Genomic DNA, 12906 nt, shown 5'->3' on the forward strand with positions numbered 1-12906 from the left:
GCTCAATTGATTTAGGTGAGGGCTCTGGCTGGGCCAGTCAAGAATGGTCACAGAGTTGTTCTGAAGCCACTCCTTTGTTATTTTAGCTGTGTGTTTAGAGTCATTGTCTTGTTGGAAGGTGAACCTTCGGCCAAGTCTGAAGTCCAGAGCACTCTGGAAGAGGTTTTCATGTCTCCTTCCATTGAAACCAGTCGTCCTGTCCCTGCAGCTGAAAAACACCCCCGTAGCATGATGCTGCCACCACCATGTTTCACTGTTGGGATTGTAATGGGCAGGTGATGAGTAGTGTCTGGTTTTCTCCACACATACCGCTTAGAATTATCACCCAAAATTTCTATCTTTGTCTCAGCAGACCAGACAATCTTATTTCTCATAGTCTGGGAGTCCTTCATGTGTTTTTTAGCAAACTCTATGCCGGCTTTCATGTGTCTTGAAATGAGGCTTCTGTTGGGCCACTCTGCCATAAAGGCTCAACTGGTGGAGGGCTGCAGTGCACTTTGTGGAACTTTCTCCCATCTCCCTACTGCATCTGTGGAGCTCAGCCACAGTGATCTTGGGGTTCTTCTTTACCGCTCTCACCAAGGCTCTTCTCAATTTGACGGGATGACCAGGTCTAGGAAGACTTCTGCACAGAGAAACACAGTACAACAAACGTGAAAAAACACTCCGCTGTAAAAAAACCCTTCTAACAATAAGCAGCAAGTGCTAGTAAAAAGATGACAAAAAACAGCGCATTTAGTTGACACGTCTTTTGCAAAAAATGTATGCTAAGCCGCCCTACCAAACGCCAAGGTATATCCTTCAGAGAAGTCCTAACCAATGTATTTAAAACCTGACCCTGGTAAGCTGAATTCGGACTGTAAGACGTACCCTCATTTGACACATTATTTTTTTCCCTATTCTCCTTCTGAAAATTTGGGGTGCATATTATGGTCCAGTGTGTCTTATAGTCCAAAAAATACAGTACTTCCTGCCCGATGGAGTCCATTTACCGAGTGTCCCATGACGAACTCTCATGTAGAACAGATACACCCGCAGACAGGCACAGACACCCCCAGACAGACCCGCACATATTCTTCACTCACACATATTCTCCGCTCACACACTCTTCCTCCTCCCTATCCTCAGCGTTTTTGGCATGCAAATTCGCAGCTAATTCGCAGACCTTTTTACACCTGCGGTTTTGCTGCAGATTTGATTGACTCAATGCAAGTCAATGGGTGCAGAAATGCTGCAGATCTGCAAAAAGAATTGACATGCTGCGGAAAATAAAACGCTGCAAATCAGTGCGGAATTTTCCGCAGCATGTGCACAGAAATTCTGGATTCCCATTGATTAACATTGCTTGAGCTACCCTTTGCAAATTTGGTGCAAATCTGGCAGAAAAAACGCTGTGGATCCGCAACAAAATCTGTAACGTGTGCACATAGCCTTACAAGGATATTTAAACTCTCTATGTTTCTTATGCACTTACTGTATAAGTGTTAGGAGTCAGATTTCTGCCCTGACTATGCAGGAATCTAGACCCTCACATTCTGCAGTCTCCTGCTCTTTGTCCACTGCAGAAGAGATTGCAGAGGGGATTGCTTTGCAGCAACTCTCTCCGGAGGCTAAGTCCTTCATTCTGTTCTCTGAGCATGCTCCTGGGACGATCTCCCATTGGAGTTCAGGAGTCAGGTGCTCAGGTCCTGCTCCTGATTCCATTGGTTCTGCTCAGGGTTCTGGAGACTTCCGGAAGGTCCCATTCGCTATTAAAAGTACGCATGGCTGTTCCGCCTTGTGCTAGTATAGTCTTACTTGCTGCTATGTGGTTGGTGATGGATGCATGATCTGGTGAATGACTCATTGGAAACCCCTACCCTCTGATAATACGCATGTGTGAGGGAATGTGTTTTAGCCAGTAATTGCGCCAGCGCGCCTTGCTCCACAGCAACACTTGCTAGAGCCTGTCACTGTGCCTGTGTTTTTAGCGGTGCCTCTCTGCGGCATCTTCCTCGCCGCGCTGCAGTTGCAGCCTATTAGTGTGTCCACGGTTGCGACGCTTCGCACACAAGTACTACGGTAGGTCCTTCGGAGATAGTGACTGTATATTTAACTACTCTGGTGACCAACTACCGTGTGTGTGTGCCGCTGAGTTTCTGTGCTGTTAATAGGCTCAGCGTTACTTTATTCATGATTGGTTATAGCAGCTCTGTGCCTACAACAGAGACTGCTTGTTGCACCTGGGTGATATTGAACCCTGTGCACATTACCGCCATAGTGCTCTGCTACCCCCTAGCAGTGGTTCTACACCTACTGCACGGTGGACCCCGAGTGGCGAAGGCACTTTATATTTTTTATTTAGTGCCTTCCGCCACTCCTAACAATAAGATGTATGTGCCCTCTGGATCTATGTTCTGCGTTTTTGCCATAGTGGAAATAAATCTGCACTAGCAAAATCCACACCAAAACATGCTGGTTTTATTGCAGAGATGCCACAGATCTGCCACAGCTTTCACCCTGTGCATCGCAGTGGAAATTGACAATATGTTGGTTCCAGATATGCAGCTCCGGTCAATTTCTTCAATATATGGATGGAATTTCATACATTACTTGCATTGTGGGTGCCACTTTTCAGTTTTTGAATTTCCACAAAAATTTAAAATAACCAATAAATTTCGTTCAGCTTCACAATTGTGTCCCACTTGTTGTTGATTCTTCAGCAAAAATTAACATTTGGTATCTTTATGTTTGAAGCATGATATGTGGGAAAAGGTTGAAAGTTTCAGGGGGCCGAATACTTTCTCAAGGCACTGTAACAATGATCTCGCCTCCGAGTCTAAATGTTGCATGAATCTTTATCATGTATACCGAAAGTGTCTAAATATTTGCTTCCTTGATTCATGTTTTTCCTTTGCTAGATGTTCCGCCAAACTCTTATCATAAATGTCAATTGATTATTTGTAAAGTGGCACTAGAGTCAAGACAACGTGTACAGGTCATTACTGATCGTGTCTTGATTGAGTTTCTTGATGACCCCACAAATGAATTGTTTTGATTGCTGCTGGATCTTTCCCATGTAGAAAGTATTCTGTGGGGATCATATTGGCGAAGGAGACTGGAGATGTGGTGGCTTTTCCTGTGATGCTTTAATCTGCTTGGGAATGGATTCCATTTTCTTGCTCATCGAAAAATATGAAGTTGTGCCCAGATTGGCAAAAAGGATTCTGCCTGTGTTAGTGACGGAGTGACCTGGTATTAGGGTATGTGCACACGCTGCGGATTAGGTGCGGATTCATCCCCGCGGATTTTGTAAAATCCGCAGGTCAAAAGACCTGCGGTTTTACCTGCGGATTGCTCTGCGGTTTTGCCCTGCGGTTTTTCATCTCCTCGATGGAGGAGATGGCAAACCGCAGCGGAATCCGCAGAAAGAATTGACATGTCAATTCTTTCTGCGGATTAAAAACCGCAGATAATCCGCGCGGAAAATTCCGCACCGTCTGCATTGCGGTTTTTGATTCCCATAGGGAATGAAAACCGCTGCGGAACCGCAGCAAAATCCACAGCGTGTGCACACAGCCTTAGACTTTTCCACAGATGGGAACATCTGATTTTCATTTGTGCGCTGAATAATCTAGACCATTACTACACGGCTTGGCGAGCAGAGCGTTGGAAATTACAAGTGAATAGTTCATATTAGTGAGTTTTAACTATGGACACAGATAATTGGAATCTCAACGAATGCCGTGTGACTGGAGGACAATGGGCACTGACTAAATATTCTGTGGAGGCTTCTCTTGTAGGTCACACGTAAGGTCAGCACTTGTAAAATCTGCCAGAGTCTGTTCATGTCTGCAGTTTGGTTTTCTGTTCCTCTGATCTGTCATAGGACCTGAAAACAAAAAAAATTACTTTTTTTTTTTTTAGACAATATTTGTATACCGTATGTTTTTTTTTTTTTTTTTTTCTTAAATTTATACTGTAATCTTTCACCATGGATTCCCTTGGATTACAGTAAGATGTCAAGCAGCTGTAAAAATGGGTTGGGGCAGATATATGTTTAATGGGATCCTGTCCCCAGGAAAATGCAGTCCAATCTGCGGTTTCATGTAATAGATCAGGAGGACCGAAGTAGATTAATAGATAGTTTTGTCAGAAAAGATTCAGTATATAACCTATGTTTTAATCATTTATTCCTTCTCTTTCTGGGAGTTTTGTCCAGTGGGCAGTCCTATCAGTGATTGACAGTTCTCTCTATGCACACTTATAAAAAGAAAGCTGCCAATCACTGATAGGACCGTCCACTGGACTCAAAACCCCAGAAAGAAATGATGAAAACTCGGGTTATACTGAATGTTTTCTCACCAAACAATATATCAGTCTGCTCTGCTACCCCTGCAGAATGGACTGCCTTGGCATGGCGACAGATTCCCTTTAAGATATATAACCTGGTGCAAATTCCTGTCATAAAACTAGTAACAATTTGTAATTTTTAAAGGTAATCTATCACCAGGTTTTTGCCATCTACTGTAATCGCAGCATAATATAGAGACAGAGACCCTGAGCGATGTGTCACTTACTGGGCTGCTTGCTGTAGTTTTGATAAAATCACTGTTTTATCAGCAGGAGATTATCACTAGAGGATTAGTGAAGCTGCTGCCATGTGGTCCTTCATATCCATGAGCGCTGAATAACCCACCCTACCACTTATTGGCAGCTTTTTGCCTATGTACAATGTACGCAGAAACCGACCAATCAGTATAGTGGGTGGGGTTATACAGCAATCAGCATTCACAACACTGCTAGATCTGCAGCAGAGAAAACAGTGATTTTATGAAAACTGCAGCAAACAGCCTAGTAAGTGACACAACGCTATAATTATAGTCTCTGTCCTTACATACTGTTGTTCTCAGATGTGATAGCAAAAACTTGATGACAGATTCCCTTTAAAGGGAATCTGTCACCCCATTTTTCGAGTATCAGCAGCCCGCACCGCCATCAGGGGCTTATCTACAGCATTCTGTAATGCTGTAGATAAGCCCCTGATGTAACCTGAAAGATAAGAAAAACGAGTTATATTATAGTCACCAGGGGGCGGTCCGTTCTTGGTCCAATGGGTGTTGTTATCCTGTGCCTCCCATCTTCTAACGGTGACGTCTTCTTCTTTGCTGCCTGTCGTGACTCCTGCACAGGCGCACTGCTCTGCCCTGTTGAATACAAAATACTGCAGTGCGCAGGAGCCGCGACGGGAAGGAAAGAAGAAGACGTCACCATTAGAAGAAGGGAGGTGCCGGACCGGACCGTGACACCCATCGGACCAAAACCAGACCCGGACCACCCCCCGGTGAGTATAATCTAACTAATTTTTCTTCTCTTTCAGGCTACATCAGGGGCTTATCTACAGCATTACAGAATGCCGTAGATAAACCCCTGATGGCGGTGGCCGCAGCTTATAGTCCAAAAATGGGGTGACAGATTCCTTTTAATGTTCAGTTATAGTAAAGTTTTGGTAGTTAAAGAATTTGTGCCAAGCAGGGAAATTGTCCCTTATTCAACTTCCTGATCACTGAGGATCAGACCATTTGGACCCCCATAAATCCCGAAAATGAGTCTGTGTACAGCCCTGTCTGAGTGGAGCCAAGATTGAGCATGCACACCTATCCTCCATTCATTCTAATTGTCAAAGTCAAGTAAGAAATAATTATTTACCATTTGAAGACCGCGCCTCTCCAGTGCTTTCTTCCGATCCTGCAGTGATAATGTATGTTCCATCTTGCAAACACTTGAGAGCTGCAGCCAATTACAGGTCTCAGTAGTTTTTTTTTTTTTTTTTTGGGGGGGGGGGATTTTTTTGTTTTTTTTTTCTAGGTGCAGGTTATACTCTCATTGTTGATATATGTGTATATTTTTATCATCCCATGCTCGCTCATGCGGGTTTTGAATATATATATATATATATATATATATATATATATATATATATATATATATATATTGACCATTATGCCTTTCTGTGCCTCCTACATATGCTGGCCACTATGGCTCTATGGATGGTCATTAGCTATATATACATAACATTAGCATATGAATGCATGTTTATTCTCTATCTTTTTGGGCATTGTTCATGTCTCTCTTTCTGTGTGCCTACCCTGTTATCGCGTGTGCGTTCTCTTATACACAACAACAAGAGTTGCTGTTTCAGACCGGCCTGATGTACTGCGCATGCGTGCTTGAACCATCCATACGTAATCACTCAATAAGCGCGTTTTAGTGGTACTCTCACGATACCGCGGCGGGACGGCCACCGTCCGGTCTGATGTACTGCGCACGCGCACCTGAACCATCCACATGAAATCCTGTGAGAAGCGTGCTCTAGCAATACTCTCGCAATACCGCGGCAGGACGGCCAGCGTCTGGGGATGAAACATGTCCGGGGCCACCTCCTTCAATACTCACACACCGGATAGTGATTATGACACTAATTGGATGATATTTAAGATGCGTTCTTTGGGTAAGCAAGCACACTTCCCCTGACGAAGCTGCTTTAAGCAAGCGATACGCGTGGGGTCACACTCCACACCCTTGCTCCATGTCCTCCCTGCCGCTTTAGCCGATTTTGGCTTTCCACAGGCATATTTTCCTGCAGCCTCCTATTTTTTTTTCTTTCTCCAACAGGAGTTTGGTGGGCGGCTGTTATTCCACCCTCTTGGGTTAGGCAGGTCTCCAGGGCTCGGTTAACACTCTTCACATGCAGTGAGTATGCGATATTTGTCTTATCGGCTCTGCTGGCCATTACACTTCGGTGCCTTTGCCCCTGGCCCGCCACATGGTTTGTAGTGGACAGGATTTCAGTCCATTGATGGATTTTGTGCAATTGCCCATAGTCCATCTTGACAGGCTTTTATTGCTTGCAGTGGTTTGTTATTGGCATAAGGGGACTTATATTCCTATTTTAGGTTACATGTGTTATTTGGATACAGGAGTGTGCTATTGGGACATTGATTGTCTTGTTTTAATTGTGTGTTTTGTCTTTTCCAAATAAAGCATTTTTTACATATGCATTTCTCATAGATTTATTAGGTGTGCATACCACTTTTTTGCTTGGTCTGTTCTCTTATTATTCTCAGTAGTCACGGGCCAAACATACAGATGTCACTCTTCAGGCTTGTGATTCGCTGCACGTGAAAGTTGCATGGGACATAATAAGAGTGGTCTTGCTGGATCAGCGGAAGAATCCACCTGTAAATAATGAACTTTTTATCATTCCGTACTCTTCGATATGTTTTCTACAATCTCAAAAAAACCTCATCGCTAATTATTATGCAATGACTGTCATGTCTGGTGAAATTCAAATTTTGGGATAAAAATTGATCCTTACCATTGTTCATTATGTTATCAATATTTTGCAAAGATCTCGTATCACACTTCTGAACTGCATACTTATTTTTTTTGCAATGACTTTCACAAAATTTGGAGAAAATGTCAGTAAAAGCACAGTCTGTATTATACAAATACTGCTGTCCTCTTAAGTATGTTCATGCATCTTAATTTTCTTTAATGTTCATATTGCAGCGGATTTTGCTCCAAAATCTACGTAAAAAGCACTTCTAATAATGCTGAATAAGCTTTCTACAGGTTTTCAATGAGAAACCTACATTGCTATTCATACATCAAGAAGGTTTTAAAAGAAAGCTGTGGGGGTAAAAATGGCGTTACTACTTTGATGTGGATTCCTTGCCGAAAGTGAACCTGAAGCCTAAAGGCTGCATTTAAAATAATGAAAAAGTGTAAAAAAAAAAAAAAAAACCAAACAAAAAAACCCTCTTAATTTGTTGTGTGGTTTTTTTTTTTTTTTTTTTTTTCCTTGAAAACCATGTCTGATTTTTCATTAGGCAAATGTGTGAGTTAGGTTATTGTGCGTAGTCCTCCCATTACTGTGCTTGCTTGGCTGACTTGGATCGGATGATTATGGCCAACTTTAGGCTGCATTCATATGTATATTTGTTATCCTGGTTTATGATGCCATTTTTTGTTGTTACGGGGAACATGACCACTTATACTTGCTACCCTAACAATGGGCAGCGTTTATCAGACACTGATAAACTGTATGATCTCAGCCAGGTATGGCTGACTGAAACGCTACGGTGTTCCAAAGAAGGACATGCATTACAAGAAGGTGACTAGTCGGACAGGTGGGTCCCAGCAGGCTTCTCCCCGCCCGCTGCCCTGGAGTGAGGAGTCTCTCCCTGCATGCCTGTATAGGGAGAGTCCTGTCTGTTACTGGCAGCGGGAGGGGAAAAGCCACTGGAGATCCGCCTTTGCCACTAGTCTTTCATGCAGCTTGGTCCTATACTTTTAGGCTATGTTCCCATGATGAGTATTAGGTGAGTTGTTGATATTGCAGACTTTTCTGCACCTATTAGCTAAATTAGTTTACTTGCGTTTTTTTTTCCATTGTGTTTTTCAGTGCATTTTTTTTTTTTTTACATCCAGTATGTTTTTTTTTGTCTCTTTTTTTGGAATGTCATGTTTTGAACAAATTTGCTTTGTTTTTAATACTTCCTGATATTTGGCTTTGACAAAACTCTATTGATATAGACGTGTGTAAATAACATGCGTTTTTGAAGTTTCTGCAGGGGAAATGCGCTAATAACATATGTGGGTTTTTTTTTTTACCTGCGGATTTACTGCATCTATTGCAAATCTATGGGAAAAATCTGCACATAAGGAGGCCGTAATGGCACAGCGAATATAAAAAAAAAAACAAAAAAAAAACAAACAAACAAAAAAAAACTTAGAGTAGTACTGCCCCATATGAGAATGGCGGGGTGGCTCAAATAACCAATTTTTTTGCTAAATGTCTCGTTTTGAAACACAGTTAGAAATCAGTATGTGCATATGCACTTCATGTATTGTGTTCTGACCATAAGCAGCGCTGGCTTCTCCCTTTTTTTTTAATTTGATATTGGTTTGTGGCTGATCACCACTGTTGCCAAGTGCGCTGGGTTATGTTCGCCGTTCTTTCTGTGTTCATTGTGATTGATCTAGGCTGCTGTGCACACACAGCAGCCCTGCCCTAGTCTCAGTTTGATTGTGCACCTGTGTCTGGGCCTGTATCACCCTTCATCTGTGGTGCTGGTCAGGCATGTGTGGAGGTTAGATCTGAAATATCCATGTCTGGACCTGTCAACCTTTATCTGCGCTTGCCTTTTCTGGCTCCATGGGAGTGATTCAGAAACGCTTCAGGTACAGTTTGCATTTAATGTGGTCTTGCTTTTAATACATTTAGGAGGCCGCAATGGCACAGCGAATATAAAAAAAAAAACAACCGTAGAGTAGGACTGCCCCATATGAGAATACCTTGGCGGGGTGGCTCAAATAATCAATTTTTTGCTATATGTCTCACTTTGAAATATAGTTAGAAATCAATATCTGCATATGCACTTCATGTATTGTGCTCTGACCATAAGCAGCGCTGGCTTCTCCCCTTTTTTTTATTTAATAACATATGTGGGGTTTTTTTACCTGCGGATTTACTGCATCAACGTACCCACAAGAGAAATTGACATGTTGCAGACTTGAAACACGCACCGCAGGTCAGATGACACTTTCTATAAATCACATCCACTTTGCTGGAACTGTAAGAAAAAATGTAATGAAAATTCATCATGGGAACAGTGCCTTATAGTACATTCATTATCCAAGCAAACCTGACACATTCAGCCGGACCTACAGGCTCTGACTATGATTTCAGCCAGGCATGTTTGAATCTGAAACACTGCAACTGTTCAAAGAAAAACAGGCTTTAAAAGTCGCTGGGACTAGTCTGATAGTCGGGTTCCCGGCAGCATCTCCCCTCCCGCTGTCAATGACTGACAGGTCTCCCCCTATTCACACACAGGGAGAAACCCAACACTCCAGGGCAGCGGGCGTGTAGAAGCAGCCTGGTACTCACCTGTCTGACTAGTCTCCTGTGCAGCTTGGTCCCCATCTGCTTTAATTTTTTTTTTTTTTTTTTTTTTTTTTTCTTTGGAACAACGCAGCAATTCAGAGTCACACTCCTGGCCGAGATCATGCATTCAATGGCGGATACACGCTGCCCATGGGTCGAGCAGCACCTATCAGCAGTGAGGTTCCGGAAAGCTGGATGAAAATTACTGTTGATATATCTGCTAAAAAACGTTCACATTTTGTAATCTCAGTTTTGCCTTTGTTGCTTTTAGGTATTTCCCTGCGGTAGTGATAAATAGATGCAGAAGATGCTTAGTGCTGCTGTTAGCCATACAGCCCGTACTGTCCGATGTTGCTCCTCCTATGTAAAACAGACACGGTACGTCATCTTCCTTGGTGCTAACCCTCAATGAGTTTTTATGATATCTTCTTTAGGACATTTTGCATTTCTTGTGACCACATTAATAATTGGAAATGAAATAGTTCTGCAGCTAATATTGTCAGTGTGTCATGTTCTGTTTGTAAGTTGGATCATTTTTCTATACATCTAGAGGATGAAAACCCAAATATATATAGCTATACAAAAAACCTGACCAGCACCTCCTAAGTGTGACTAGGTGCAAGCTGCAGTGACTTCAAAACATAAATGAAAAAGGCACAGCAGCACCCTGTGAATGCCAAGACATATGATGTCAATGGAAACAACAACTTCCAAACGCTCTGGCCCTCAGCAAGATGTACTACAAAAGCGAAGGTTCTTAGCACATGATTTGGCCAATTCATGTGTGCCCGTCAACCGCAGCAAGGTGACACTTCTCTTGACGGGTCCTGTCTAAACCCTTCCATATCCTACTGTATATGCCACTTTCTGGTTAAAAAAAACCTACTATAATGGACAAACGTCTCTCCTGGGCTGCAAGCCTACAATTTGAATGGGCAAGTAGAACTGGTTGAGAACACATGCAGGTTAACGGGAGGAGTGCAAGGGTCACATTTCACTTTTCTGATTGCCTGTTCTGTTCAGAGAAACAAACGGAATTCAATGTCAAAATGGAAATCTAGAATACCTAATGCAAAGAGAAGCAGAGGGGTCCCAGAGATGATTATGGAGGCAGTGTGGGTACCGGTGTCGTTATGCCCCAGTGTTTCAGAACAGTAGAAAAAGTTTTTGTTTTCTTTTGTTCTAAAACCTGACTCGTAGCTGAACCCAGACAGACCCCAGCCCTCTGCTTCTATTTGCACCATTTAAAGAACGGATCTATTTCGCACATGAATTACTTTTGATCCTGTAAACAGAAAAGACAGATTTAATTGTACAAACGGAAATGTGAACATAGCTTTACACGTAGCTCAATTGGAAGTTTGATAAACGCATCAGGTTATGTTGACACTTTTCCATTAGGAGCCTGCACTGCAATTTCCATCCAGCGGGAGATGTGTGTGTTGAAAGAAAGATCAGTCGTGATGAAGTTCAGCATCTGATCGTGGCAGTTTAACTCCTTGAACTCTGCAATTTATCATAGTGGTTAGACACTGTCTCCCCATTGCCCACCCATTACATAGTTGTGAGGTGCCAGTTGGTTGTACACTAGGAGGAATAAAGAAAAAAAAAAATAGCATACTTAGTTACCCACTGTTTATCTTGGATACCTGCGTGCTGGCGCTGGGAACTGGTATCCAAGGTAAATATTGGGTAACTAAGTGACGCGCGCGCTTAGTTACCCGATATTTACCTTAGATACCAGCGTCTTAGTGCGAGCACGCAGGTATCTAAGGTACACAGCAGGTAACTAAGTGATGCGTGCGCTTAGTTACCCGATATTTACCTTAGATACCAGCGTCTTAGTGCGAGCACGCAGGTATCTAAGGTACACAGCAGGTAACTAAGTGATGCGTGCGCTTAGTTACCCGATATAAACATTAGATACCAGCGTCCTCGCTGGTCCTGATCGCTGGTGAAGCTGCCTGTTTGGCAGCTCACCAGCGATCATGTAGCAAGGCACCAGCGATCCTGACAAGGTTGTATCGTTGTCGGGATCGCTGGTGCGTCGCTGTGTGACGGGGCCTTAAGACGCCTAAAGTTAAAGATGACACATTTCCTTTATATTCTTTTTTTTTTTTTGCTAAAAAAAAGTCATTTTTTTACATTTTAAAAATTTACAAAAAAAACAAAATGGGCACATGCGAAAGTTTGGGCACACTGCATGATTAGTATCTAGTAGCATCCTATTTTGCAAACATCATAGCTTATAAACACTTTCTGTAGTCAGCCAAGAGTCCTTCAGTTTGAGCCATTTTCATCCATTCTTCCTTGGACAATTCTACCAGTTCTGTGAGATTCCTGGGTCGTAGGGATGCACTTCTATTTTGATGTATAGCCACAGATTTTCAATGATGTTCAGATCATGGGACTGTGAATCAATTGTGGATTTTAACGTGTGTTTAGGCTCATTATCCATTTGTAGAAGCCATCCTCCTTTCAGCTTTATTTTACAGAGGGTGTTATGTTGAGTAGGAGTAGTGCAGCTGATGGTCTGCTCCCTGACACTCTAAATGGTTAAATGTATTTGACGTTTATGCATATTATAAGAGGGTGACACTCACTGGGAATGCAGTTAGCTTAGATAGGGTTAACTGTAAGGGCCGGCCCAGTTTGAGAGGGGGAACTGAGAGTTTGTTTCAGGTACCTGAAGTGACAGAGTTAGTGAGTGGTGAGCAGTGACAAGCAACAGGCTCAGGACAGGGGCTGCTGGTAACAGCATGAGCCCAGAATCTCTGGGCGGTGGATTTCCAGAGAACCCCTCTGCACGAGTCCCCTTTTGCCAACCTGGGAACCACGAGATTGATGTCGGGCCCAGGGGCATACTCTTTCTGTGTAGCTGCAGGAGAAAGTGGCCTCAAACACTAAGAGGTGGAGTGGAATCCAGATGTACTGCTAGAAAAGGAGAAGATTCCCTAGAGCCAGAGAAGAGAGTA

General features: G+C 42.9%; 1 protein-coding gene across 4 annotated transcripts in view; it reads left to right on the forward strand.

The window, feature by feature from the left end:
• Window positions 1-12906, forward strand: part of NUDT13 (nudix hydrolase 13) — a 95052-nt gene that overhangs the window by 2059 nt on the left and 80087 nt on the right. Inside the window, exons 1-2 of one of the 4 annotated variants that reach the window (XM_073585825.1) lie at window positions 1799-2061; window positions 10203-10309. In XM_073585825.1, coding sequence (XP_073441926.1) covers window positions 10230-10309 — 80 coding nt within the window. In that variant the 5' untranslated portion in view covers window positions 1799-2061; window positions 10203-10229. Of the gene's footprint in view, window positions 1-1798; window positions 2062-6505; window positions 6733-9126; window positions 9226-10202; window positions 10310-12906 lie in introns of those variants that run through there. The other 3 variants (XM_073585823.1, XM_073585826.1, XM_073585824.1) reach the window with 3 other exon arrangements.

The sequence above is a fragment of the Dendrobates tinctorius genome, unplaced genomic scaffold (genome assembly GCF_039654945.1).
Source record: "Dendrobates tinctorius isolate UK_male_01 unplaced genomic scaffold, ASM3965494v1 ptg000089l, whole genome shotgun sequence".
Classification (NCBI taxonomy): domain Eukaryota; kingdom Metazoa; phylum Chordata; class Amphibia; order Anura; family Dendrobatidae; genus Dendrobates; species Dendrobates tinctorius.